Genomic DNA, 26,888 nt, shown 5'->3' with positions numbered 1-26,888 from the left:
AAAGACACATATTTACATTTACACTCGCAACTACCATCGGTTCCTGAGCTGTGGTCTAAGCATTAATAAACCTCCCAGAGCGTATTTATATGCAGCGAGATAGATCGCAAGATATATATGTACTTCGATTCAGCTCGTAAATACCCATCATCTCATATACATACAGGTTTAAACCTAATGAAAACAGCCCTAAGAGGAGAAAAGAGTCTCATGTTAGTAGCGTTGTACTATATCCTTTCTATTCCATCTACAGGTGATGCGTTCTCCAGGACGGGACTGTGCCCCCGGTTACCTTTGTAGTATTATAGCACCTTATCCGCGACCCTAAACTTAAGATCAAACGTGGCCATCCTCATGCAGAAATACCAACCCTTCTGCCATGTTCCGGGACCAAAAAACGCCAGACGGTCTTCCTCGAGCGTGATATGATGATGGACCTCACAAACCCCACTCTAGACTCCGGCCCTCATCAAGAATAGTCATGTCCGTCCAAATGCCATCAAACTCCTATCAAAACAACTTCCGCGCCATCCAGGAAACAACAATGGCAATCTGTAGGTGCAGTAGATCTCAGAGGACGTATCCGTGTCCAGCAGCATGAAAAAACCCGCCGCCACCTAACGAGTTCCTATTCCATGCATATATCATCAATCCACGACCAAGCCAAGCATTACAAAGCAATCTATCTCAACGAAATGAAATACCCATATAAGGTTGTAGGCGGGTGTAGTAGGATACGAAGTTTTTACCAACGGCGGCTCCTATGGCTTGTTTCGTATCCTCCCCTGTCACCTGTAGATCCCACGCTGCCGCCGCCCCTAGCCTCCTCAAGACTGCGACGTGATTGTTCGCGGGTGATCTCCGACATGTCGAAAAGAAGGGGCTCATCATCGGTCTCGTCCGCGACGTTGCCCGCCACACCTAAGCCGGTAGCGCCTCCGCGTGAATAACCTCTACCGAATCTACCACTGGATCCTGCTAGACTGCCGCTTCCAGAATGGGGAGGCGTTATCCCCCGGCCAATGCTATTGCCATAACGTCTAGTATAGGGTGAACTGGAAAATCCAGTGTAAAGACCACCGGGAGGCCGGACTTCTCGTTCGATGGATTCCGATTCCTGTCCCAGCGTATCCGGCAAATTCGTTGCCCTAATATCGGCAGGGGATTGTAACTCGGGCGTATCTACCGCGCTATTAGCTTCAGCAGCACCTAATCCCAGCAAAACGCTCAGACTAGGCGGCTCGCGGTCATCCGCGCCGAGACTGATGCTACGATGCGCATCCACATCATCATCGTCAACCAATGCGCGGTTTTGATGAGCCACAGAGCTCGATCGCCTTCCGTGCGGATAAGGCCGCGGAGAGGTAGGAATATCGATCGCAGTAGTCCCCTCATGGGTGGCTTGTACACTGACTGGCTCTTCCGCGAGGTCTTCGACATTGCGCGACCGCGACGTAACCCTTGCGGTTGGCGCGTAGTCGACACTTGAATTTTCGCTCAACCGTGATGGAATGGCCGGCGTATGCGGAGTATGAGGTGATAACGGTTTCCCCGGAGATGATGATGTCGACATCCCTGGCACATTGGCTAATTGCCGACTCGAGGAGCTGGAAGAACGGTGTAATTGCATAGACGAGTTCATGGATTCAGTGAGCGCATTATTCGACTCGCGCATAAGATGAAATTTAGACAGCTGAGCGGCCGTTCTTTTAGTGGCCGATTCTCCCTTCTTGCTAGGTTCGAAACTTTGTAGTGTTCTCTTGCTTTCAATCAGCTTCAAGAAATCCTGAATATTATCATCATCGGTCTGGAAGGATCCAGAGCTGCCACCCGCCCCAAGTTCGTTAAATAAACCGGAGCCAGGTTGTACAATGGACGACGAGAGACTTTGCTTGCCGCTGCTGTTCTGATCGTCATCTTTATTAGCGGTGCTAATAGATGGCCGGCTACGACGATGCGTGAAGCTACTACTAAACCGATTAGAGACTGATGGCCTCGGCGAGCTTGCAACAGAGTTATCTGCTGCAGTTGGAGGTGGTACTCCTCGTAAGGAAGCTGCCATTCCAGCTGTTAGTGAGGAACGATTCCTCACGTGTGCGCTTAAACCCGAAGTCCGGTTGAGGGAATGCGGTGACGGCGGAACATCTTGGTCCTGTAATCGAGTGGCGGGCGAGCTCGAAAGGGAGCCATGCTTAAAGGGTGATGACTGGAAGGAGACAGACGGACGCCTCGGTCCGTCTAACCCTCTAAGAGATGGTCGCCGAGCAGGTCCGGTAATAGGGAGAGTGTGGGGGGGAGCTTCAATGCTCGCAGGTCTAGACTCGGGCGGCGAGCTGGTATCCGAGCCTGGGGCCTTGACAGCTTTTAACGCCGAAATTGGGCTTGTGCCAACGGGCCCTTCGCCATGAAAGGTGGATAAGCTACCATATCGTTGCTGGTTCTTTGTGACGTCAGGTGCGTGGCGGTGGTATTGAAGCGACCCAACTTCGGGGGCATATGACTCGTAGCGTCCATGACCACGACGGGGTAGCGACGGCTTAAACATATCATCAGAGATTGCCATACCGATACGGGAACTTAGTAAAGATTCAGTCTCAACCACTTGGAAATTGCAGTTGTTGCGGTAAGAGACAGAAACATAGAAACGCCCCACAGGGATTTCGAGGTCGCCAAAGACACAATCCGTAGAAACATCCCCCCTTCCACTATATAACGGCATCCTCAGAGTGTCGGACCCATAGCCTGGAGGCTCAGTTGAAAAGATTCGGGTGCCGGACCCATAGGCTGGAACCTCACCTGAAAAGACTCGGCAGCGGATTGACAATGCGGGATGGCTGCCTTTGGTCTTAGAGTTCCTGGCGAGTTTCCACGCGGGCAAGATACCGGTAGTCGTATATATTGATCGCATTAGGACAATAGCCTTCTTGTATACCGTGGGAAGTAAAAGGCCAAAGTCATCTGATTTCTCAGGATTTGGCCCTTTCAAATCAACACGCCACCGTTCTAATACAAGCTGCGTAATGGGCTCACCCTGACGACCAGAGCTGCTATCGCTGAACTGATCGGAAGAGTTGAGAGCTTCAACGACATCCCACCGTTTCCCATTTTCGTCTACAACTACTAGGCTCTGACCGCCCTTCAACCAAGACGCATCAAGGTAGGTCTCGATAACTAACGGAGGGGGTCGATTTTCGAATCCACCGCATTGTTTCCATATGCGAAACTCTTCTCGGAAATCATCGATTTCGTCCGTATCGAGTTGGAACTATAAATAATACATTGTGAGATTCATCGCAAACACCCCTATTTAAGGTCTGAACTTACCCATCGACTTGTTCTCTTCTCGTGGGACCTACCCACAAGAACCGGAGTTACCTGTATGCGTGCCTGCAGGATGACGGTGCCTGCCTTCGAGTAGATATTCTATATTGATAGACTACTTGTCAGAATTCATGAATGAATGAGGCAAGTCAGCGGGCAAAACACCAACCTGAATGATCTGGTCCAATTTCTTGATGGACTCTCGAGTAGGACCGCCTGCATCACCGCGATTACCGCTGCTTGCCCCCGTTATCGTCCCTTCCTGAGTCCTGGAGCCTGGTCTAGACGACGGGCGACTGCTGGGACTTGCTGGATCTCTCTGGTTGTTGGTTCTTGTGGGGTTTGTCTGGGACGATAAGGCGGGCGAGGCTGTGCGAGGCGGGGCGCGGGGGGTCTGATGCATCGTGAAGTCGTCGCGACCCAGGCTACGGTTAGCCTGGTAGTAAATGGGTGAAACCAAGGGAAAAGATGCGTAATTGATTTGCCGTTCGGGTCGGACGATGCACAATCTCGAGGATATACCGAATAATCTGTGCCACTGGGCGCAGAAGAGGCGATATAGCAGGCGAACTAGGGCGTATTACGAAGGCCCAAGTATGTTCGTTAGATGGAAACGGAAGTTGTAGCTCGATGCCACCGAACTTTGGCATCCATTGTTCGTAATCTGAAATATAGGGCAAACAAATAGGTAGACTAAGGTATCCACAGATTGTTTATACAAGCATATACAGAAGTCAAAAGAGACGACCAGTCGCGACAGGTATAGGCTGGACGGGTGGGATGTTGAAACACGTAGGCAGACATACAACGGCAGAAGAGGAGGGGTCCAAACAAAGTGTCGATTGTGTTGAATTGGATTGTCTAAGTATTGATCTGTATGTAAATGGTGAATGGTAAATGGGTAGCCGGTAGGAGAACGTGGCGGGCGGCTCTGCTAACTGGATGCGGGTGGCTGCAGGGTTTTGGTTTGGGGGGTTGTTTAAGGAGCTAGGTAAAGCTGGTAAGGCTGGTGAAGCTAGGTTTATTAGGTGGACAGTGCCATTATCGCTAAATGTACCGGAAGACCTGAAGAAGGGAAAAGAGGAGGGATACAGTGTTTGAAGGTTGGTGAATGGATGAATGACTGAGTGGTTGCTCAAGTCAAAATCTCGATCCTATCAGAGATGAGAGATGGAAGATGAGAATCGGCGCAGTCGAGCAGCTGTATAGATGTGAATGGTAAATGGTAGATGGTAAATGGCAGATGGCAAATGATGCGAACTGTGCGATTAATCGCGAGAGATATTCCAACTTCGAAAGAAAGAGACGAAGGGGTCAGACGGCCTTCTCCTCGTGATCTCTTTTCCCAGGTTCTCCAAGGGGTATCAAGGACCTTGTGGCCATCCGTCATCGGTCCGGACCGTGCTGGTTGAGGATTGGCGGAGAGTTGGGAGAGCCGACCGAAGCAAGCAGTAAGTAGCAAGAGGCACAGAGGCAGAAGAGAGAAAAGAGATAGATGACGAGCCGACCGCCTGATAAGAGTGAATGTTAAGGTAGGGTAAGAGGTACCTAAGCCAAGACTGAAATATTAATTTTGATTGGTCTGCTATGACGATTTCGTTAGCTGTTTTAGTACATAGAACCTTAGATAGTGGACATATGTAGTTAGATAGGTACATTAGCTTACGTTGCTTATCACGACATTTGATGTACAGAGGTACGTATATTCATGTATAAGACTGTAGGAAACATCCAGGTAAGTCAAAGGACTTCAAAGGAGATAGGTAAGACATTCAACTTTTCTATAAATCTTCCAGAAAATTATCTGAGCTAAAAATACAATTGAGGGTCCTACACGCGACAATGTCAAAAATTAAAAGATGATCAAAGAAGTAGTTAGTAAGTATAACTACTACGAAATACCAGACTCACTTGCAAATACCCCAGTCTTGACCTCTTATTCCCCAACTATACGGAATATGCAGGATTGTGCTGCGACCAGGCAGGCCACAGGCACGGAGCCACGCAGCAGCGACAGGGCTTTGCAGCAGACATCTCCAATCAGTACGAATAGAGAAACCGGAGACCAGGTTGAAGTTATACGTATATGTGCTGTTCGGGTATCTACCTAACGTATATCTATCTACATAATGAACATCTTAGTGACGGAAACAATTAGCTATCATCTCTCCCCTAAAAGTGCCTAAGGTAAAAACGTGTCTCAGGTACCCCATCTATCAGGTATGTATATATATATTAAAGGCAAAGGCTGATCTATTACATCTCCCACGTCCTTCGCTACGTTCACCTTGTTGGATAATGTCAGTAGGTCCACTGACACACCGGTTCATCTGACCAACTGGGTTGAGCATATGTATATCACCCCTGATAAGACGTCCCCGTGTAGATGAAAAGAAACATGTTACCATCAGCCGTAGATTGTTCCTGCGTTGGGAAGTTATTGGTCGTATGCATGGTAAATCATGTTGCAATTTTGACGGCTAACTCGGATTAAATATCATTGGACCACTTCACGCTTTATAAAAGCACATAATGCAGCATGTAATAATCACGGTTTATTTCCACGATACTTGTTTCTATTGTTCCTATTTACAACCCCGAATAACTCCCCCAGCTAGGTAACATCAACTGGCGGTCTTCAGCAACGTGACGTGGCGTGGCGATTAAATATAAATATAAATAACATTTATTTAGGCATGTACGACAACTCGCATATTAAACGCTTGAAACCTACTGGAAGCTCGTCTCGAGTAAATGAGGCTTCCTGTCTTTCAGTCCCAACAGCATCTCTCCAAATAAGCCGTTAGCCCAGGAAAACCACTCCCGTGTCCATACTGACGCATTGAACGTATCTACAGATTCGTGAATCAACCCCAACCCGTCGGTAGATGACGCCAGCTCCTGCAGCCCCGTAAGGATCTCGTCGTCGTCGTCGGAAGTCAAGAGTGACGTGATGATCGACATTGGCCAGGCTTTTCCAGGCCCCACGTGAGGACCTCCGGTACTGGCTGCACGTTAGCATCGTTACTTTGAATCGTGTCTTCATATAGGTACATAAAATCCACGTACCCATTCAGCACGGGCCCGTGCATATAATACGGGTTCCACGTCGAAAGCGCGAATTTACGGGTTCTCTGATACGTCTCGTCCGATGCATCTAGATAATCTAGAATCGGTGCGCTCAGTAAGCTTGGGACGTTGGCATCGTCCATCAAGTTTCTCGACCCAAATCCGTCGACCTCATATGCGTATATCTCTCCCAAAACCTCGTGCTGCACCTTACCATGTGTTTCAATCCCTTCTCGCACGCTAGATGCGAAATCGCTCATGCGTTTTGCGAGTTCGGCGTCGTGCGCCTCCATAATCTTGGCGGATTTTCCAAGATAACTCGAGAATTGCATGTTCGCCGGAATGAATAGTTGGTAGATGGTTGAATCGTCCGAAGGACGGAATGCACTACGAACCAATCCGGTGCCGCTCCTCACGGGGTTTCCGGCTCCGGTATTCGCAAGAGTCTCCGTTGCGCTGGTGCTTTGCCGTTGAAATGTATAGGGTGACTCGTTAACAGATCCGTCATCACTGTACGTTCCAACTAGGAGACCTTCTGTCACATTGAGAATTGTCTCGACAGCTTCAACCCATCGGAACTTGCCAAAGAAATCGGAATCCTCGGTTTTATTGTAATAATCGTATGATAATTGCAGGAAGGCCGAAATCGAATCAAGTTCGTACTTGCATTCGAAAACAAAGCTGGTGTTGTAAGGGGGCGTCACCTTGTCGGTATCCGCATAACCATTGCTCTCTGGTGGTAAACCCGACTCGGTCGGTGCTTGAAACGCATTACAATATGGATTTCGAATGACGTATCTCGCCTGCAAGTTAATCGCACCGCGGTAGAGGGATGCTATCGAATTGGGAGAATCATCCGCCTTAAGCAGTGACTTATAACTACGCAATTGATTCGCTGAATCGCGAAGCCACATAGCCACAATATCCCCAGTCGTGACAAAGGTGAGCTTAGACGGTGTTAATATGATATTAACGAGCATATAAGCGGATTAGTATACCTCTTCTGTCGAATCATCTTCGGCATAGCCTTTCCATTTCACCGTGGTGTCCAGTGTGTTCGGAAAAGTATTTTCAAATAATCGGAAGAGATCCGGGTCCTTCACCACTGTTTTCATATCTTGGATGATCTTCTCAACATCCGAAACGTTGGCCGTCCGACACGCAGCTATTGGCCTCTGATATGAAAGCTGATACTTCCCCGCTGAGAAGGGCTCGTGGGTGGCCATAGAGTAATCCGAGTAATCAGGGCATTGTGCTGAGACTGTAGAAACCCCTCCGAACAAGAAAGTGGATAGCAAGAGTAGAAGACGCATTGCACCTAACTCTAGAATCTTGGAGAGATCTCCAAGAACGAGTGATGTATAAGGAATACCTACAGACGTGAGTCTGGGGTTACCCCAAGGGAAAAGGGCGAGGCGTCCAGTGATATTTGAATTCATCAACTTGACCTGTTCTTTGTTTTCCCCGGCTGGGGTTTCTAGACCGCAGATCGGCGCCAGGCCTGCAGGCTAACCTTGCTGTCTTGTTTGCAAAGAATTCCTGAGTGGTCATGTTTATCACCCTTGCAGACGCCCTGGCTACAAATGAGCATATGACGTTAATTTGGGGGAGCTATCATTGTAGTGGTCCGGGGGAATAGCATGAAAGGTAGGTAGGTACCTAGGGAAAGCCGAGATAGGTCGAGGAGAATGCGGGGAAAGCCTGCTTGCATTCTCAATGGCAACACCGCAGGGGCGGTAACTCGTGATCATTTAACTGTTTGTCGAATGGTTTTTTGTTTCCCGACCTAGGCACTCCATTTTATTGGTAGAATTGCAAACAGGGAACTGGTTGACTTCTTGCCTTTCCCCTTTCCGACAGCCGAATCTTCCTTTGCCCTTTGCGAGCTTCCTAATGAAGCTTTGCTGATCGACATCTCCCCCGCTCTTGAGGCTCATGAATAGTTGGGGTAAAATGACCCTAAATAATTAGGTATGTAAATGTAAACATGGGCGTATTCAGAATTTTCAGGCCCAACGCGAAAAGAATGATGTGTTAGAGCACGGACTCTAATATTTTGACTGTTAGCCTTTAAAACGGACTAATTCAATTTCATTATACATGAACGGTCGGTTTCATTACTGCTTCATTTATGGATGTTTAATTAAGTTGTGCTAATGTTCAAGTTGACAAAATTACGTACAAACATACCTCCTTTATATCAGATGTCCAACACATAACTGCTACGCTTCATTTAAAATCCAGATCGCTCTAATGATATCCTAGTCTAATACCCACTAGTCTTTGTTTGCTCGTATTCATCTTTTTGATATATTTTTAGTGTTTCTTGACCTGAGACGCGTATCAACGCTTGAAGATACCTTATCCAGGTTAATACACAGATAATATACCGGAAAAGCATTCTATACACGCTCAATCTATGACTTCTGCTGAATATCCCTCCACTTATCCAACCCTTCGCGCTTGTGTGATTCCATGTCCAGCTCAAAAATGAAATTCCACCTATTTAAACAAGTATGAACCTAAACCAATTATCTACATCACATCGACTTTATACAGCCCTGGTGTAAGCTTTACCCCTACCGCGCAATACTCCCGTTTAAGCCTGGATACGCTGAATGAGCTTATCACCTAGGCCTTGAATGCTCTTCTCGAATTCCTCGTAGTTTTGTGCATCCCACTTAGCTCCGTTCTTGCCAGGAACAGCATCGTCACCCGTGAAAGCAATGTACAACACGTCGTTCTCATCGTGTCCATTGTTTCCAGTCATCCCTTCCCCGAAGCAAGCGGTAGCCAAAGAAATCGAAGCCTCTCCAACGACGGACTTCTCGCCGTCGGCGCCGTTCTCGTCACCCCAGACTCCGTAGATCTTATCTCAGTTAGCTCGCCATACTTTTCGTTAATACCTGGAGATAGAGATTCCTTACCAGCTTATCACCACATACGACGGCCATGACGCTCAATGGTTTAATGCCGTGCTCTTGAGGGTCGAATGATGTGAAGCCGGGCTTGTCACCCACATTTCCGAAAACGACGTAGGGGTGGATCTTGGCGTCCAAGTCCCGAACACCCTTGCCGTATCCTCTTACGGTGTCGGCGAAAGATGTAATTGACTGAGTATCGTCGGAATTTCCGCAACGGCCATCGTCAGCGGGGCCGCCCTGAGTCCCGTCGCAGTCGATATCCATGTTGGCGAACTGGCTGTTGCTACCTTGGATGTAGATGACCTTCGAGTCTTCCAGATGGTCCCCGCAGTAGCTGAAGGCTGTGCCACATTAGCCCTGCATAGATAAGTTCGAGAAGGGTGAGATTTGTTACAATTATCGTCATTGTATTCGCTGTAGAACCCCGTAGCGAGAGGATAGCTGCATTGGCCACTGTTTTGGATATTGTTGTAGAAGTTCCGAACATTTGACGGAACGTCTCTGGCAAGAGTCGCACCTAGAAGCGTAGAAACCCCGATAAAGCTCTTGAGAGACATTTTGTAGTATATGAAATAAAATGGTCTATCTTGTAATGTTGATAAATTGTGGTGAATGTTTGGTTTACGGAGTCTAGTCTCTATTGAACTGAGCAGTCTGGCTCTATTTGTATAAATCCATTCGTAGGCTGCTTATGGCTTAAAACATGCCCCTTTCTATAAGGAGCGCCATCGTGCGGTCCTAATAAGCTCATCGTTGCTGAGCTGGAGCTGGAGCTATAATTAGATACCAGATATACATACTGTTTAGGGATTGTTGTAGCGATTCTAGTAGGACTGCGGCTGAGATGAGTGACACTCAATTGAGTATCACATAAATGGCCTGTCTCTGATTAGTTGTGGTTAAATTTTGATGACATCAACTCGTTCAATAATCTGACAGATTTACCAAATGTCGTATGAACGTTCCTCAAGAGTGCTTTAAGGCGATCCAGAAACGATCCACATGCGAAACAACAATTGACCGTTCTGGAAGCTGAGATTTGGTGACTAAACCCTTTAAATAGGTTTCTTTCTGTGAGGCCTCAATTCGTGCTATTCTATTGGCTTACTCGTATAGCAGGCTATGTGATATACCACCCCCTATTCCCCATACTGTAACTTCATATTGCAACTCCTTCCAACTTAGGAAGCGCATCGGTAAAATGCAGCCCAGAACCGATTCAACTTATGTTCACGAAACAATTGATTCTTCGTATCCAATGTTTGAAGCATAAAATCTACTATTTCCCCAGTGGTTTAGAAGTTAAGATTGATATATTTGATACTTTTGGCTGACGTTTGTTGCGTTTGGAAAATGTTACTGATCCTTGAAGGTAATAAGCAACTGACTTGGCACTATGTAATATTCGGAGTTCACCAGAATCTACGGTATGAACGTACCCCCATTTGAGATCATATAAGTTCTCACACTATTTCATTTAGCTTTTGAAACTTGAACTTGAAGATACAATATCCAGTCTCGGATATGAAGTCTTGATTATGAAATAATTCATCTGTGGCAGGGTATGTCCATTCTGTCTTGCAATATCCGCTAAGTCTACTAAGATTCTACCGAGCTCATCGAAAATATAGGCAATTGCCACATTCTAGGAGTATTATTTGAGATAGGGGGCGTACTCTTAAATCATGTAAGGTTACCTTTTATTTCTTTCATATCACCATCTGTGTTTCCTCCTTGGATACATAGGTCATGGGAAATCTTGGTGGGTAGAGTCGCTTGGAACAAAGCCTATCTTACGCGATATTGCTTTTTCGAACTATTGATATACGATGTCGATCAATGCATTGTTTTACTATACTTCTATAGTCATGATGTCATCGCTCATCATGGATATGATTAGAACTTGATTATAATGGCTTGGAAGACAATAATGCTTTAATAAATTATTTGGTTTCTTGGACTCCTATTACGCATTCCCAAGTTTAATCTCACAATTTCTCTTACGATATGCCTTCATCAACATCACCGCATCCTGACCAACGCGGCGTAGAGCCTCATCCTGATAGACCTCGAAATGTTGACGGGGCAGTGGACTATGCTCCTCATCCGGATAGCTCTTTGCAAATTTCACCATCTCGGAGGGTAATACAACAGAAAATAATCAATCTCTATTGTGGACAGACATCAGAAGAGAACATGCAAGTATATGCCGAGAAGGCCATCTATGACGACCCTTTTAGCTACTGTGATACAAGGTACGTTTAATCAAGAGGCATTTCTAGCAGTTTTTATAACCTAACTATGCTTAGATACAAGATAGCAGGCCAGTGGTACGGCCTCCCGAAGCTCTTTTCTAAGCTTGAATCGTTGGCAACGGAGGTCACATCTTCGACAGAGCACGAACTCATTTGGAAACAGAGACATAAGTATACATTTGCAGGTGTCCACATATCAAAGTCTGTGGATAGCCTAGTATCCTTGAGGCTTGAGGGCGAGGCACCTAATGAGAAGGTCGTTTACCACAAAGACATGTGGAATGAGAAGGATTATTCTCATGAAGGTATAGGAGCTCTGATGAAGAAGTTGAATGGGTAAGTTAGTGATAAGTCCAAATATTTGGATAGGAAGTTAATAAGCGATTCATTAGCGACAAGTTAACAGGTATTACCAAGCCACCTGAATCTGTCTGAGCAAGTAACTCGATATTAGGCATCTACCAGCTCGAATTAATGACATATAGGTCAAAATGATATATTTAAGGATAGTTTGGATACACAATGGGACGTAATTGTGATTAACATAGGAAATTATTTCCGTTTCCTATCTGTCCAATACCGTACTTGGAAAAATGAGGTAAACGAGTGTGATAATGTACTGTAACCTCAAGTACTTTACTTTAGAACGGGTAATGAGTCCTCCCCGTCTTGTTTCTGTCATCAGGGGCTTTCTATCGATGGTCCATCTTTACGAGTTTCTCAAAGGCCTCATCAGTCTCGTCGTCTGGGTCACCTCCTCCATCTGGTAATGATGCTCGCAGTCGTCTGGCTTCCATCCGTTGTGTTTCCGATTCCTCTTGTCTTGAGGGGTCCATTCCCAATGCTTTTGAGTAGATGTGCACACACCGAGCCAGGATGCCCGTTGGTACATTCACAAGCTTCCCGATAGCTGTCGCCTTTGCTGTTTCCTCTCTTTAGACATAGTTAACGTCTGGTTTCTCGAAAGGAAAATTGTTGCGATTTGCTTACATGGCATCATTAGTCCGACCTTGCTTCATTGCCACCTGACCTACACGATATGCACAATAAGAGCTAAGCCAGCTGAAGCGGGCTGATGTTCCGGAAGTTTCTAGCAAGTTCTTAGCTGTCTCAGCATGTTGTTTTGCTTCGTCAAGGTTATTCGTCCTGATTCGAAGTGAAGTAAATGTAAGATGGGCACTAGACAAAAAAGTGTAAGTAAGGAGGTTTCTCTGCCGGAAGAGATACCTAACATACTAAACTTGCATATACCAACTTTGTAGCCGGTTCGCAACTTTCAATGCATGATCCAAAATATTTTCGGCTTCTTCGTATCTGCCCATACAGTAGTAGTTACGCGAAATATTATAGCACCATACCAGTTTCCTCGAGGGATTCTCCCCGTCTGGGCCTTCGTAAATCTTTCCTGCTTTTAGTAGCCACTCTAGACCTTCTTCATAACGCCCTTGAGCACCAGTGGCCATTCCAAGGCCGCTATACGCAACAGCTACGAGTAGGTCGTTTGGGGGAAGTAACTCCAAGCGAATACGAAGACTTTCCGCCATTTCCAATTCCGATTTGATGAATTCGGAAGTACAGAAATGATGTATGCATTTCAAATATTGTAAGAGCGCCCAAAGTAACCTATCCTGGTTTACCTCTGTACATTCGTGAAATGCCGAATCAGCAGTATGAAGTAACTCTGGGATGACATTAACGGTATCATTGTCGTGTATCGCACTTTTAGACAGTTAGTCTGTCTTATCAACAAGATGGAATCAACTTACTAGGAAGAGTTAGTAAGAAGTCTAACAAAATCCTCGTTTGGTTTTAGAGGCTTTGGCTTAGTTTGAGAATCGTTGTAGTTCTTTACAAGTGAAAGAACTTGGGGGATATACTTCTCATACAGGATCCATTCGTCGTTGTCAAATCTACTCGATCGTTGAGATGGGATCTTCTCAAGCAATAACTTTACGGCTGCCTCAAAGTCTTGTTGGGGTTCTTCTAATTTGGCTCGGTACCCTGTTTGTACTAGTCGATGGATTCGAAAGCTTCTTTGCTGGATATTCCTTCTAACTAGAGAGTGGCGAGTTAGCTCTTCTATGGCCTCGCCGAGGCTGTATTTCATTAACACGTATAAAGCCGTTTGAAATAAGTACCACATACCATAACTCATCAGTGCAAAAATATAAGGTGCACGGTAGTCTATCGGGCTGTGTAGCCGTGAAAATTTCTGCAGGGACGTCGTCGGCAGCGAGGAAGCTCAAAACGCCAAGACAAGCTCGAGCTTGATTTCCTAGAGTTGCAAAGGAAATTTCCCATACCGTATCTAAGGCGTGTGGGTAGCCTAAATACTTATAGCCGTTCTTCTTCTGTGTATGTAAGTGATAATCATACTTGATATACGCGACATAGAATTCGGGGATTGATAAGCTCCTTGCGTTGATAAAAGCAGCCATTTGGTTGAGAGCAAGTGGTAAGCCACCTAATACCCCCGCGACAAGTCGTGCTGCTTCTAACTCCCCATCAACCCGTTGCCTACCGTGTGTCATGTGGAGTAAAAACTCAGCACCTTCTTCATCATTAAATTCATTCACTTCAAGTCCAGTGTCAATAGGAAGAGAGGCAACAAGAACATCTCTAGTAGTTACTAGAATGGCACCATGTTTAGAAGCAGGCCAGCAATTGTCAAGGACGCTATGATCGTCGACATTATCGAATATGAGAAGCCACTTAGCAGCTACCGCATAGTTAACAATAGGTTAACGGGCGATCAGTCATATCTCTTACATGTGTTTTGTAACCAGTCTAGTACCAGTATCATATTTTGTTGGTTTGCTTGGGGAACGGCTTTCGGAAGTTTAAGGGCGTCGATAGCAACGTGACTGAAGCTTTGTTGGATGGTGTAGGTGTTTTCGGCAGATATCCAGAATACTGCGTCGAGGTCATCCAACCTTTGATACGCATAGGCAAGTGCAATTTGCGTTTTGCCGATGCCACCAAGGCCATACAGTGCCATGGAAGAAAGTCGAGTACCTGTGTCTGCTGGCCGTAGGTAATCTTCTATCTGACATAGGATACCCTGACGGCCATAGAATAGGCGGTTCTCAGCTATCGGGAGAGTATTACACGGTATTGAGCCACCTTCTCGTTGTTGATTCTTTAGCGAAAGTATGCTCTGTAGGATCGTTTGGTATGCTTGTCTTTCTGCTAGCTTTGCTACTTTTTCAATACGCCTTACGGCTTCGGTGATGTTCTGGTAGGCCGCATTATAAATGTCGGTTATATCATCAAGTGCGCTTTTGTTGAGAAAACCTATTAAGTTGACCACTTAGCCCTCTGCGTTGGGGGGAATCACTTGCGACGTATTACGTACTTTCGTGCCCCTGACCCTTATTGCGAAATGTCATGATGATATTTATCCAAAGAATGACAATCTCCCTATTTACCTCTATTATATCATTCTTGACCGTTACAGAGTCTGTGATTCTCTGATAACAGTCGTTAGAATCCTGCAATTTGCGACCAATATTTTCCAGCCATCTTGTAATATTGTCGAGCGGATTGGTTTCTCCTGTGCTCTCTAGAGCAAGCTGCGTAGTAGATATCAGTCTTACACTCCTAGCTAATCTTAGTTACCCAGGTACTTTTCTTGCCTTGAAGACTAAGGACAACAGTCCCCACATCATAGATGTGTCAATAGGATGGTACATCATGTCGACGAAAATTCGGGCAAAGGTTTCGTAATGCTCTAAGGTAGGATAGAGGAGTTTAATTGCAGTCCTTGAAGGTTCGTCGGGATAATCGCTTAGCAGCCTTCGCAACTCATTTCGGAAGTCTTCGAGCGATTTGACCCCTAAAGCACGCTCGTAGTCACGTCGCTCTAATTTATTTTCGCACTCCCTTACTGTCTCATTCCATGACTGTGCGTATATATCATCACTATTGCGTATATAATGTATTAGACACCGTAGCTAATTGATCTATACCTTGGGTATCAATGGTGGAACTCACTACTCGGCCATACTGTTGGTAGTACAAGAGATGATAGTAGGGAGTTGCATGGTGTCATCGTAGGAATACCCTTAGACAGGGGATAGCTTGTATAGAATCCGTTTCGATTGAGAAAAGTAGGGAGTTATCTTTGGGGGTATGTCCTAGGTAGGAAGTAGATACCTCCTAAAGAGCCGCATCGCCCTTTTCAAGGGTAATAGTCTCGGGATTTTTCGATACTACCAACGCCTCCAAATTTGCAGCCTGCTTCTCTTCATATGCACCGGTCGGCATTTGAATACCTACATCTGTTTGCATTCGGGGTTTTTGCCGGTCAACCTCAGCCAGGCCCAGAGCCTGCCTTAGTGTAACCACACACCAAGAAAGTTGCGTCTCATAGGGGCAATAATAAAATATTAGACTGGCTCATAACTTCGAGGTGTGTGTCTTCCACATCCGAAAATTGTCTCTAATCTTGTATGCATTATACCTAAAGTGCCACCCTCCGGATCCTGGCATCAGCAAGTCAGAAGTCATCCGCGAATTAATAACGATTGAAATGGGTTACAACACGCTTCCTAGAAGGAAATGGCGTAAGCCAAACAATATTCCCTCATACTCGGAGATCTCCAATGACACAAGACCATCCTTTATCGAAGCTTGTTGCGGGAATGGGGATAGGCTTTATGCTCGGAACGGCAGTCTAAAATTGTTTTTAGATATAACGGAAAATCGCATGCTGGATTACGAACGCGCCACAGCCGAATTATTTAACGTTACCTGGAAACCTCGGGCCGATCAACCTTCTTTAGAGCGTCAGTTCGAAGTATCTACTAAGATCATCAGATTAATCAGATCTTCAACCGCTCAGACGACGATAGACGATATTGTAACACAATTATTCGATAGTTCGGAAACTCCTGTACTGGGTACTAAAACTCATGAAAATACGATGCGACACTTCGTATTTGCTGTTATCGGCTGGTCTACTTTGCTATACACACCGGTATTCACAACGGCAGATGCTGACTTCAAGATTGCGGAGACCCAGTCAAATAGAAGTAAAGAAAAGCAGACCATCATACCTATCGAGGACTCGTCACAGAGACCCATTGGAGCTATGCTTCGTAGCTATAAACTTGTCCCAATAGCTTGTCCACAGGGTGCTGGGTTGCCACAAGTATTACCGAATCTTTTGGTTACTCATTTGAATGTTTACTCCTTATCTCAATTAGGTGGCGTTACAATTCTTTGGGTTAATGATCTTTCAAAGCACTGCGAATTCGATCGGTATAGTAGAAAGAAACAACTGAAACTATTTCGCCTGCCTTCACTCTGTGCTGAAATATGTCTGAGCGAGGATAATGAGACTCTTATTGACCGGTAAGATCGTTAATATTAGATATTTGAATAGGATGGTGCTAACAATCTCACGTCATATACAGGTTATTCAAGAGCCACATTTGCCGAAAGAACTGCCAATTCAACACCGATTCAGTGGGGAAATTATACCTGGCCGAAGTCTTACTAAGTTATCGTCTATTATTCGGACAACATTCCCATTCTCGCAAACTGTTTCGTGAGAAGGAACTCAAAAGTGCAAAGTGGAATGGGGCCCTAGACCCCTTACTTGGCGTACTATGCGGAAATAAAGACGTAGATGATTCTACTGGAATCGTTGAACTTCTTCACGAGCGTAACGTCTACAAGGTACAAGACAGCTTTCCTCATTTGGGGTTACGGCTTGCTGAGTTGGCGGATTATATTTCTGGTCAAGAACCAAATGACTTCCTTGAAGTATGGAAGGATCAACGAAATCCTGATAGGCTTCTTACCCTGAAGGCTGCTATAAAAATAGGTTTGGCTACGGTTATCTTAGGCATTCTTCAAGTCTTACTGGGCATCGCGCAGTTAGCAATATCAATTTATAAATAGGAGTAGATGTAAATAGAATTAGATCGCTATATCAGCTATACATAGTAGAACGAGTGACAAGTCGGAAGATAATCCCTGAAGGCCTAAACATAGTCTTCATCCCTATTTCTTTAAAAAAAAGTCATATTCTGATGAAGTTAGGTTTAACTGGGCGATTTCGTTGGCAAAACAATATAAGCTGCTGAAAGCATTCCGCTATGCCCCTCACAGGAACTAAAGAATTCGACATAGTCAAAGAGAACTTCAACTTTCAGCTCTAGTGTTCATTGTGTGACGTCAGCATGTATATCAGAGAGGCTCTATGGCAGTGTAGACAAACCCAGCATAGAGTTATCAACATCGTGGGGCTGCGCCAGTGCCAGCAAGGTAGATTTTGCCACCACGAACGAGAGTTCTTGCCATCTCAGGTTGCTGATGGTTGTCATTGGGTTGGGTTGGGAAGGCGAGGTGTGATTGTGCACGCCAAGCTTGAGACTTGTACTGAATCGGAGGATATCCGGAACGATCCATGACAGTCCGCATGTCAAAGTCACGGTCGAGGCGGAGCAGGTTGAGGACTTCGGGATCCTTGATCTGAAGTGGGCTTCCAGACATTTTCAGAGTGGCGAAGTAAGGTTGACTGAGCTAGCCGAGTGAAACAATAATTAATCAGAGTTGTGCTGTATAATTCCGACTGGCAAGTCTGAACATAGGCGGGAGCAGGGCGCTATTTGTGTTCCATCGAAATCTCATATGATTGACTCTGCTCAGGCTATAGAGATTCTTCGCACTCAGTTCTGCCAAGATCAAATAACTGTATGCATGCTTACCATTCTTCGCCATCTATCTCCATGATGAAGGATCCCGGTTTCATTTCGTTTCCATGCGTGAAAGACAAAGTTTACGTATAGTAGCACCGATATTATCCGAGTGACTGTAGACGGACACGACTTTCAGAGAGATAAGATTGAGGCTCTGCTTATTTGAGGCTCCAGGAAAGACTACGTAGCCCTGTGTCCATATATGGTAGCCAACCAACGACGAGGAAAAGGTGTAAAAGCTAGGTATTGTAAGCTTAATGACCGGATTATGAGTTGAGGCCTAATGCTACCTAATAGTCGCAGCTGGCCACACGCAAAAACAGCCTTATGCCGGGTTTTATGATTCAATATGTACACTTGCTGTCCAATACCGAGTTGAGAAGAAGTTACACAAGTCCAACCGCCGATCCCTAGTATAGTTTTGTGGCATGATCGATGGGGGGATTATCCTAATAGGTAGTATGTAGTAGGATGTCGGTGTAAGAAAAGATAGAAGGACAATTATAAGCCGGGGTTCTTGATTTAGACCATTGGTTGAGGACTGAAAAATTACCCAAATCTGGGTGTTGCACTTCTGGAGTATACTTCATTGGGAACGTGTAACGTAGTAAACAATAGCACGTCTAAACCTACAGCGTATCTAGGTAATTATAATTATTTTGCCGCCTATCTAAACACTCGTGCAACAATACGCATTTGTGTGACTTCATTGATTGATGAGAACTCAAGTAATAGTCAGGTAGTTAATCGAATCAAGTATCTGCGCCTCATTATTTCATAATATTCCTAACTAGCTTTCTTTGGCCATGGCAAAAAATTGAGCCTTTACAATCTGAATGTGCCAAGGGCCCTAGAGAGACTTAGAGGTTCCGGTACTTCTTCCATGGTGTGCTTATTATACTGCATCACAACTCCCCGTGAAGCTTCTAGTTGATCTATCATTGAACAAATGACCGAGATTGCGACTTGAACCCCATCTTCAATGTCATCCTCCGTAGTTTTCAACCCTGCATGGTGCAAGAACAACGCCCGAGGGGTCTCGCCCGCTTCGTACAGCGTAGCAAGTGAAGTGAAGTATATAAATTCACAATACATGAGACCAGCATCTGTAGAAGTCTCTGTTGGTGTGTTCTAGCGCCCTAGTCTTAGTAATTTCCTTCCTTTTATACGGAAGCTACTTACCGGGAGATCTTTGTGCAATCGCCTTGCAATATGATCGACATCGAAGACGGGTGTTAGAACTTTGGGTATACCTTCCCATCTTCCTTCCTTCCCGCCATTATGCTTGGGTAGTGGTACTCCATCATCGCCAACCCAATCATAGCCGTCGCGCCGTGCCCTTTTTTCAATCTGCCAGGAGTCGGAAAAATTCATGCCTAGATGGAGCATTGCATCAATGTATATTTTTTGACCTTCTCTGGAACCCGGTTCATAGACCTTCTTTTTACCGCTCCAAAGATCCGGAATGATTTCCATATCTTTGATCACATTTCTGAAGTCAATGGGGTACTTGATAATTTTAATGGGAATACGCCCCTGACGCTCGATCCGAGGCGGTAGTTTGACTTTGAGGTCTTTTGTTGGATTTGTTTCGTTCTTCTTAAACGGCTAGGAACTAACAATGAGTACACTTAATAGCATAATATATCTTAAAGGGTTGCTTCTAACTTACAGCACAAGCCGTAACAACCACATTATACTCCTTTTCGCGGATCATGGTACTATTTTTATATGAACAATAGGCGAGACATGTAGATTATATGAATAGGAGTAATATTTGTATGATTGGAGTCGAATAACTGAACTACCAGCATGGAATACCACTAATAACGAGAAGTTTACAGAAACCTTCCGTACAATAGCCAGAGCTTCGGTACTAAATATAAGTAAAACTGTATTGAGATACCATTACCTTGAATTATGTAGGTGTAAGGTAACTCTGTACCTAATGAATGGGTTTACCTAAACTACCCCCTTGCTTTTAAAAGACGGTTCTTAAGATAATCCATTTACGGAAACTCGGACTGAAATACCAGATTTGCATTTTCATGAGAAATGCTATATTAGGTATCTAAAAAGCAGGCTGTCTAAGGTTGGAGTAATTAGGTACCTAATGCATTTTACAGAGTTCACAAAATGACGCATTAATAAAGATTGTATCTGTGCTTATGAGGCTCAACATGAACGGGACACTCGAAACAGGTGGCGTGAATTAATCCACGGTAACCCACCTAAATAAAAGTACTGATAAAGGAGGTGGGGTTAATTCGTTTAAGAAATGCGTGATCGATCAGAAGGGTCCCAATTGGGCTTATATCATTCTATGGGGATGCTACAGTATATCGGACGATCCTAGCCAATAATTCTAATTGTCTCACCGACCCCATGAAACCGGCGAAAAAACATCGCTCATCTATTGCGAAGAGGCTTGAAGTACACCAGTAGGCTTTTGATATATAGAAGCATCTTATTGGTTATTTCTTATCTTAGAATATAGTATTAAATTCCTAGGTAGGAATCAATCATCATTATTGAGGCTCTGCCCTGTCATACTATCTATAATGACGTACGTTTGTGCACATTCGGGATAATTTCATTTATAGGACACACACCACAATCCTTCGAGGCTATGAGCAGCTGGTATTTCAACGAGTACCTAGGTAGGTACCTACGGTATTTGATTTTGAGGATGAGGCTCTGCTTCCAGTAGCTGCAAGTTCCAACTAGCATCCGAGAGTTAGTTTTCTACCTAGGTTATATACCCCTTTTTCTTTGAACTTCTCACTGTAAGTGGTAGAACACACCTTTTCCCAGCATAAACTCTTCCATTCTTGAAGTAAATATAATTTCAGAAGCTAACATGCAGACTACTATTGATTTCATCGCTGATATTCCTCTATATGGTGAAGAGAAGCCTTTCTTTCTTCATCCCTCGGCAACTGCTAAAATCGGCCTTGACGCCATTAATACAACCAATGTCGAATGGGAGAATAAACCAGTAACCGTACATAGTATGCGTAATGATAACAATATCAGTTTGGAGAGAAATGGATTCTGCTACGTCGAGCATGAGTCTAAATATGTCCCAAGTCTCGGAGTAGATACTGAACTGATCGAAAAGTACCGCGCCGAGAACGAGGAGTTGCTTCGATCCCTCTTCAGAGCAGATTTTGTTCATTGCTACGATTACAAGGTGAGCATGCTGATACCATATTTTGATTTCCATTAATAATATTTTAAGATGCGTAAAAATGCCCCTATGGCTCTTGAAAACTATGACCCAAGTGATCCACTTCTAGTAGAGCAGGTTGCCGTGGGCGCACATGGTAAGACTCCTATGAAACTTATTATACATCGGCCTAACTTCCTACAGTCGGTTCGTAATTTGACTTAAATATGGCTGGTGTATTCTCATTATGTCTAGATATATCTCTGGATACCGTACCGCGGCTCCTGAAGAATATTCTCAACGAGGAGCAGCTCCAAACTTTCTTTCAACCCGGCTACCGTTTTAGACTCATAAAGTAAGGACACACTTATGGTGACAGTCACAATAGTTGCTAATTATTGCCTGCAGTACGTGGCGTCCTGTTTTACCGCAATGCGAAGATCGCCCTCTTGCATTGTGTGACTACAGCTCAATCGACGTAAATGACCTCGTTGCCACGGACAGAGTGTATCCAGATTGGACTCAAGAAATATACTATTTGAAATATAACAAAGAGCAGCATTGGTATTGGTTGCCTGACCAAAAGTCTAGCGAGCCTTTTCTATTTCTGACCTACGATAGCCATTCAGGTTCAAATGCCAGGTGTAAGTGCGATTATACGGGTTAAAGGCTAGATTTCCACTAACACCTAGCCTTAGACTGTCCACACGTATCCGTAGAAAACTCGATGGCGACATCACAAGCGCCCCCGCGCGAGAGCGTCGAGACACGGACTTTAGTCATTACCAAACTATGAAGAAGGTCCAAATATTCCCGTATAGGTAACTGTTTGCCGGACGGAATAGGATTGCCGGTGGTCGGGGGGCACGTGCGGTAGATGTGGGTATCTGGGTCCGGGGTCAGTCATGAGGAGACGGGAAATATGGTAGGGGATATTTAACCCCTGGCTTACCTAGATTCGGGCTCTCGGAACGGGGGCCCCCGGCAGTGTATGACTGGGACCCAATCATCTAACTGCCGTTTGCTCTATACAATGCTTTCGTAATGCTTCGAATAGCTCGATGCTTGTCAAGTTTCTCAGGGGCGGCATATCCATTGCCAATGTGGATGAATTATTGATATCAGACGGCTACACCTACATATTGTTTGGCCTCGCTGCCGTCGTAGCCCGGTGATAAAGGTGAGCGGTTCCAGTAATTATAGATATCATTACCTTAATTGCACATCTCTGGATGAATGCGAATTGAATAAGACAAGACCGGGTATTCTGCCGACCGACGCGGCATAAGCGAATCGCTAGCAGAGCTAGAAGCTGGCGTTCTGTATATATGTTAGTCTAGATGTGACTCCATCCGCTTGCCTTCCGGTATCCCCACCGTCTCCGGGCTGCATCACCAATATCGACGCCGACTTCATTATCGATACAATCAAGATGAAGGGATCTTTTTTCTCTCTCGCCCTTGCGCTTGCTACGCCCTCTCAGGCATACCTCCGTTTCGGATGTGCCACTCTCAGCGTCCAGCGTTTAGACCCTCTTGTTGAACCCGGCGTCATCCCTTCGGCGCATCTCCACCAGATCGTTGGTGGAAATGGCTTTAACGCAACCATGAACCCTACCCAAGACGTCAGTCAGAGGGCTACTTGCACAACCTGCACATTTTCCGAAGACTTCTCTAACTACTGGACCGCTGTCCTATACTTTAAAGCCCGCAATGGAACATACAAGCGTGTATCCCAGTATCCAAATGCTTTATTAGGTAACATTAAGGGTGGGATGACCGTCTACTACCTCCAGGAGTCGTTCAACTCGAACGGAAACCAGAAGATCACAGCTTTCAAGCCTGTATGTCTATTTCCCCTATTACTATTACGGGCCACCTAACAGCTCTAGGGATTCCGCATGACAGTCGGATCACCAGAAAGCAAGGACGGTACTAACCCCGGCCTACGTTATACCTGTCTGCAGGACGTTATGACGAGGTTCCCCGAAACCGCTGAGTTCCCCAAGCAGCCATGCAAGGCGGGTATCATGGCTATTCACCACTTCCCAGCGTTAGTAATCTTATACCTGGTCATAATCCCTATCCACTAACTGCGAAGCAGATGCTGGGATGGCAAGAACCTTGACAGCCCGAACCACCAAGACCACATGTACAACACGAACAGGGGAGGATTCACAACTGCAGGCCCTTGCCCGTCGTCGCATCCCGTTCGTGTACCCCAAGTTGCCTATGAGACTATGTGGGACACGACTCCATTCAACGACAAGTCTCTGTGGCCTGCGGACGGTTCTCAGCCCTTCGTGTGGAGTTACGAAGACAGCGTAGGTTACGGTACTCACGGTGACTACCTCTTCGGCTGGAAGGGTGATGCTCTTCAGCGCGCCATGGACTCCCAGCCTCTACTCAGTAACGGAATTGCGACTCAGAGCGTCGACCAAGCGAATAAATGCACTATCAAGAGCACTGTCAATGAGGATATCGACGGATGTAAGTAATTACGCGACCATTTAATACGCCCCGAACTAATAAATCATCTCATAGGGGTTACTAGTCTCCCTGGCAGACAAATGGATATGTAAAAATGTACTCGAGTTTGGCTAGGAAGTGGTTTCTCTAATGGAGCCTAAAGGGCAATACTGGGTTTTTATCCTATCGCGCTGGATATTGGAGAACCATCCACTCTTTTTAGGAAGATTAATATCATTCTAATTTGCCAACTGTGGTGTGAGTCTAGAGACTCAAACTCAGAGCACCCTAGACAAAACGATAAAGAAGAGCCGCAACTCCGGGCCTAGTCGTACAACTCATATAGCTATATCCCTTACCAAGCCACATCGCCGTCACCTCGTATATCTTGATTTACTAAATGGTATATCTGCTGTAGTGGGTTGTCAAGAACTCTTAGGATAGCTAAAGGGGGGTTGAACATTAATCTAAGCAAGAGAATTAATGAGTATTTATATGTATTAAGTCGGCTAGTCGCCTCGGATTCTTTCGTACTGGCATAACATATTAGCGAATCCTCGGTGCGTTACTGGTCTAACCCGGCAGCATCCAGGCTGGACGTTCCCCGCATCAAGCTATCGAAGAACGCCGTATCAACGCCTTGGAATGCCCAATCGCTGACGTCTTCTGCGGCGGAAGAAATTTCCACATAAGGCGGCATGGTGCTATTATCGTCATTGGGGCTTAATATTTGCGGTACAGACTGCTCGTGCCCAGGTGTCTGTAACGGGACACTCATCTCTCCCCATTCCCGCGGATCTCCTGGGGACGTGCAGCCCGGGGTTGCGGCACCAATACGGCTGGACGATTGTCCATCTGTAAATGATGTAGGAGGCAGAAACACAGACACATCATTGGACGTAGAGAATTGATCCCTGGGTGGGAGCTCGGTCTCGAAGGTTTGCGATCGAGACGTCACATTCCTCAGCGAAGGCTCTCTTGAGATGGGGCCTTGGCGACCTATTTTTATAATACCGAGGTACGGGATACGCAAGCGAAGCTCTTCGCTTCCATTCGCGTCGTCCTCGTCATCTCCTCTTACGCTCCTAGCAATATAATTGTTTCCGCTAGCTGCGTCTGCCTCGATGTCAAGTAGCCGTCGAATCAATTCAGCACTCTTCTCGGTTATTATATCCTTACTAAGGTTAATCACTACATCCATCTTCTCCAGGGCCTCCTCCAACATAGCACGGTCGCCCAGGCGTTGGTGGGCTAGGAAGTTAGTCGCTTCTTGGCGATGATGAGAGTCGAGGTGAGCCAAAAGGAGGGTCATCGCTGCTAAAAGAGCAAAGAAGTCCACGGGGCGTGAGCAGGATGATCTAGGATTGAAGCTTCGGTGAGCAATGAAGCGCGTCATTATCTCTCGGCTAGCGTTAGCACAGGCGACCTTGGAATACTCATACTCCGCGTTGCCGCCTAGTCGCATCATATATGGCGAATGAAGCTGAATCACTAGGCCATAGTAATAAACTTGGGCTGCTAGACGCGCTGTTTCTAAGACGGAATCTGGCGACCCTAGTGTCAGGTTATGAAAATTCGCCGGTCGCCAAAAGCTTTCTGGCATACTTTTCGACACACTCAATAGGTCGGAATCAATGGACTGGGTTGTCGCGATCTCGCCGACGGCAAAGGCACTTTCGTTACGCTCTAAAATACGAGATGCTATAACGGTGAGTACTCGCTCGAATTTGCCCATAGGTGGCTCATGCTGTAAAATAGGCATGGCTCCTATACTCTTATCAGATGTGCTTTGAGGTAGACCGAGTAATAAGCTGAGATAACGGTCCATATAAATGATGCGAAACCATATGAACTTTGGATCAGCATTAAGCTCCGGGTCAAGGCGTTTGAGCGGTGGCATGGGAGAGCGGTGAAGGCCCATCAACTGGGCGACTGTCATTGCTCTGCGATAGACTGCCCAAGCCCGTCGAAGATAACCGCAGTTCATCTCAAATATACCCTCTAAAATGATACAAATCAGACCCTCTAAAGTTCCGTGCATCTCTTCCTTAGTAGTTACCCACGTCTTAGCAGCCGTTGTTAGTCGGCGCATGAGTACGTTATGTGGTTCCGAAAGACCGAACAGGCTTTCACTAGACGGTGTCTGTAACGTGATTGAAAACATGAGCATATGTTTAGCTACAATAACCGGGTGAGTATTGAAGCTGGGAATCTTAGCTATAGGGTAGGGTCCTGCAAGAGCCTCACGGGTCTGTTTACTATGCGGCTGAGTATTGATAACACTGGTGTAAAGCGATGGTTTGGCGCTCTCCCTAAGTAGGATGTCGGTATCCTCTTTAGATGGAAAGGCTTTCAGTAAGTAGTGAAGCGCTGTTTCATTCTCAGGCTGATTTGGTATAGTCTGTGCTGCGCCTTGCGAGTCTGGAGTTAGGAGTAGCGAGTTTTGGGTCAACTCCAGGGAATCGGACTTTGAACGTCTATCTTGCCGCGACTCTCCTCCAATCTGGTTTATCCCGCCATCATGTCTACTAGTAAGGAAGTCCTTTACGAAGTCTTCAACTCTAGAGATACGATCACCAAGATGTCGGTTGCCTGTCCTAGCGGGGGATGAATCCTCGGGCATATCCTGCGTAACACAAGGCACACGACGGCGTTGGCAACCGGTGCAAACAACATGTTCGGATGATGCGAATATGCACCTAATTTTCCGCCGTTTACATTCCCAACAAGACCGTGTCCCTTTACGAATTTTCCTTCGCTTAGTTTGTGTTTCCATCTTGGGCTGCCATAAGCGCCTCCTCGTCATTGACAAGTTTCTCGAGCGGCGACGGCGGAGAGAATCGCCATGAGATGAGTTTTATAAGTTAACTTCCCTCCTAACCTAACTACCATTAATTCAATCAATTAATTCCGCCGTTACGGTCGAAATACTTAGCCCGACCCATATATTCCTTTTTTATGATTGGTCTATGTAT

At 45.7% G+C, this 26,888-nt stretch overlaps 10 protein-coding genes across 10 annotated transcripts; 4 read left to right on the top strand and 6 right to left on the bottom strand.

Moving 5' to 3' along the window:
- Nucleotides 1–522: 522 nt before the first annotated feature.
- Nucleotides 523–3,993, bottom strand: F5Y00DRAFT_196450 (autophagy-related protein 13-domain-containing protein). The gene is made up of 3 exons (XM_048005269.1): nt 3,491–3,993; nt 3,325–3,423; nt 523–3,265 (listed from the first exon to the last, which is right to left on the bottom strand). Exons 1-3 carry the CDS (start codon nt 3,722–3,724, stop codon nt 746–748), a joined length of 2,853 nt encoding a protein of 950 aa, XP_047860585.1. The 5' UTR covers nt 3,725–3,993; the 3' UTR covers nt 523–745.
- Nucleotides 3,994–5,875: 1,882 nt separating this feature from the next.
- On the bottom strand, nt 5,876–8,468 carry F5Y00DRAFT_248274 (glycoside hydrolase family 125 protein). Its single transcript, XM_048009413.1, has 5 exons — nt 8,050–8,468; nt 7,389–7,963; nt 6,391–7,337; nt 6,017–6,325; nt 5,876–5,940 (listed from the first exon to the last, which is right to left on the bottom strand). The coding sequence occupies exons 2-4, from the start codon at nt 7,827–7,829 to the stop codon at nt 6,052–6,054; spliced, it is 1,662 nt and encodes a 553-aa protein (XP_047860584.1). The 5' UTR covers nt 7,830–7,963; nt 8,050–8,468; the 3' UTR covers nt 5,876–5,940; nt 6,017–6,051.
- A 301-nt stretch (nt 8,469–8,769) lies between these two features.
- On the bottom strand, nt 8,770–9,972 carry F5Y00DRAFT_248263 (glycoside hydrolase family 75 protein). The gene is made up of 3 exons (XM_048009412.1): nt 9,709–9,972; nt 9,318–9,655; nt 8,770–9,259 (listed from the first exon to the last, which is right to left on the bottom strand). Exons 1-3 carry the CDS (start codon nt 9,869–9,871, stop codon nt 8,990–8,992), a joined length of 771 nt encoding a protein of 256 aa, XP_047860583.1. The 5' UTR covers nt 9,872–9,972; the 3' UTR covers nt 8,770–8,989.
- A 1,349-nt stretch (nt 9,973–11,321) lies between these two features.
- Nucleotides 11,322–12,004, top strand: F5Y00DRAFT_273881 (uncharacterized protein; the record flags this gene model as incomplete). Its single annotated transcript, XM_048013253.1, has 3 exons — nt 11,322–11,569; nt 11,624–11,905; nt 11,962–12,004. The coding sequence occupies 3 exons, from the start codon at nt 11,322–11,324 to the stop codon at nt 12,002–12,004; spliced, it is 573 nt and encodes a 190-aa protein (XP_047860582.1).
- A 257-nt stretch (nt 12,005–12,261) lies between these two features.
- Nucleotides 12,262–15,683, bottom strand: F5Y00DRAFT_273877 (uncharacterized protein; the record flags this gene model as incomplete). Its single annotated transcript, XM_048013252.1, has 9 exons — nt 15,563–15,683; nt 15,196–15,490; nt 14,925–15,141; nt 14,339–14,863; nt 13,715–14,288; nt 13,336–13,665; nt 12,806–13,288; nt 12,560–12,748; nt 12,262–12,502 (listed from the first exon to the last, which is right to left on the bottom strand). The coding sequence occupies exons 1-9, from the start codon at nt 15,610–15,612 to the stop codon at nt 12,262–12,264; spliced, it is 2,904 nt and encodes a 967-aa protein (XP_047860581.1). The 5' UTR covers nt 15,613–15,683.
- Nucleotides 15,684–16,100: 417 nt separating this feature from the next.
- On the top strand, nt 16,101–17,476 carry F5Y00DRAFT_273876 (uncharacterized protein; the record flags this gene model as incomplete). The annotated part of the gene is made up of 2 exons (XM_048013251.1): nt 16,101–16,924; nt 16,987–17,476. 2 exons carry the CDS (start codon nt 16,101–16,103, stop codon nt 17,474–17,476), a joined length of 1,314 nt encoding a protein of 437 aa, XP_047860580.1.
- Nucleotides 17,477–19,101: 1,625 nt separating this feature from the next.
- On the bottom strand, nt 19,102–19,993 carry F5Y00DRAFT_266377 (uncharacterized protein; the record flags this gene model as incomplete). The annotated part of the gene is made up of 3 exons (XM_048011932.1): nt 19,102–19,407; nt 19,459–19,884; nt 19,949–19,993. The coding sequence occupies 3 exons, from the start codon at nt 19,991–19,993 to the stop codon at nt 19,102–19,104; spliced, it is 777 nt and encodes a 258-aa protein (XP_047860579.1).
- A 1,143-nt stretch (nt 19,994–21,136) lies between these two features.
- On the top strand, nt 21,137–22,241 carry F5Y00DRAFT_266376 (uncharacterized protein; the record flags this gene model as incomplete). The annotated part of the gene is made up of 5 exons (XM_048011931.1): nt 21,137–21,469; nt 21,518–21,602; nt 21,701–21,800; nt 21,854–22,089; nt 22,144–22,241. 5 exons carry the CDS (start codon nt 21,137–21,139, stop codon nt 22,239–22,241), a joined length of 852 nt encoding a protein of 283 aa, XP_047860578.1.
- Nucleotides 22,242–22,877: 636 nt separating this feature from the next.
- F5Y00DRAFT_266375 (uncharacterized protein) lies at nt 22,878–24,026 on the top strand (the record flags this gene model as incomplete). Its single annotated transcript, XM_048011930.1, has 4 exons — nt 22,878–23,288; nt 23,337–23,497; nt 23,549–23,934; nt 23,989–24,026. 4 exons carry the CDS (start codon nt 22,878–22,880, stop codon nt 24,024–24,026), a joined length of 996 nt encoding a protein of 331 aa, XP_047860577.1.
- A 240-nt stretch (nt 24,027–24,266) lies between these two features.
- On the bottom strand, nt 24,267–26,756 carry F5Y00DRAFT_248261 (uncharacterized protein). The gene has a single exon (XM_048009411.1). It carries the CDS (start codon nt 26,717–26,719, stop codon nt 24,479–24,481), a length of 2,241 nt encoding a protein of 746 aa, XP_047860576.1. The 5' UTR covers nt 26,720–26,756; the 3' UTR covers nt 24,267–24,478.
- Between the last annotated feature and the right edge of the window lie 132 nt (nt 26,757–26,888).

The sequence above is a fragment of the Daldinia vernicosa genome, assembly GCF_022497035.1.
Source record: "Daldinia vernicosa strain CBS 139.73 unplaced genomic scaffold F5Y00scaffold_70, whole genome shotgun sequence".
In the NCBI taxonomy this organism is placed as follows: Eukaryota; Fungi; Ascomycota; class Sordariomycetes; order Xylariales; family Hypoxylaceae; genus Daldinia; species Daldinia vernicosa.
The sequence above is the reverse complement of the archived record's forward strand: the minus strand, read 5'-3'. Positions and strand labels throughout refer to the sequence as shown.

What these genes read in the sequence shown, in the direction of transcription:
- F5Y00DRAFT_196450 (XM_048005269.1), bottom strand. Translation starts at nt 3,724, where the DNA reads ATGCATCAGACCCCCCGCGCCCCGCCTCGCACAGCCTCGCCCGCCTTA. An exon ending in AATTGGACCAGATCATTCAG is followed by an intron (nt 3,424 to 3,490) that starts GTTGGTGTTTTG and finishes CTATCAATATAG; the next exon opens with AATATCTACTCGAAGGCAGG. An exon ending in AGAAGAGAACAAGTCGATGG is followed by an intron (nt 3,266 to 3,324) that starts GTAAGTTCAGAC and finishes TATTATTTATAG; the next exon opens with TTCCAACTCGATACGGACGA.
- F5Y00DRAFT_248274 (XM_048009413.1), bottom strand. Translation starts at nt 7,829, where the DNA reads ATGAATTCAAATATCACTGGACGCCTCGCCCTTTTCCCTTGGGGTAAC. An exon ending in AAGATGATTCGACAGAAGAG is followed by an intron (nt 7,338 to 7,388) that starts GTATACTAATCC and finishes ACACCGTCTAAG; the next exon opens with CTCACCTTTGTCACGACTGG. An exon ending in CACGGGCCCGTGCTGAATGG is followed by an intron (nt 6,326 to 6,390) that starts GTACGTGGATTT and finishes ACGTGCAGCCAG; the next exon opens with TACCGGAGGTCCTCACGTGG.
- F5Y00DRAFT_248263 (XM_048009412.1), bottom strand. Translation starts at nt 9,871, where the DNA reads ATGTCTCTCAAGAGCTTTATCGGGGTTTCTACGCTTCTAGGTGCGACT. An exon ending in CGAATACAATGACGATAATT is followed by an intron (nt 9,656 to 9,708) that starts GTAACAAATCTC and finishes AATGTGGCACAG; the next exon opens with CCTTCAGCTACTGCGGGGAC. An exon ending in TCGTATGTGGTGATAAGCTG is followed by an intron (nt 9,260 to 9,317) that starts GTAAGGAATCTC and finishes AACTGAGATAAG; the next exon opens with ATCTACGGAGTCTGGGGTGA.
- F5Y00DRAFT_248261 (XM_048009411.1), bottom strand. Translation starts at nt 26,719, where the DNA reads ATGACGAGGAGGCGCTTATGGCAGCCCAAGATGGAAACACAAACTAAG.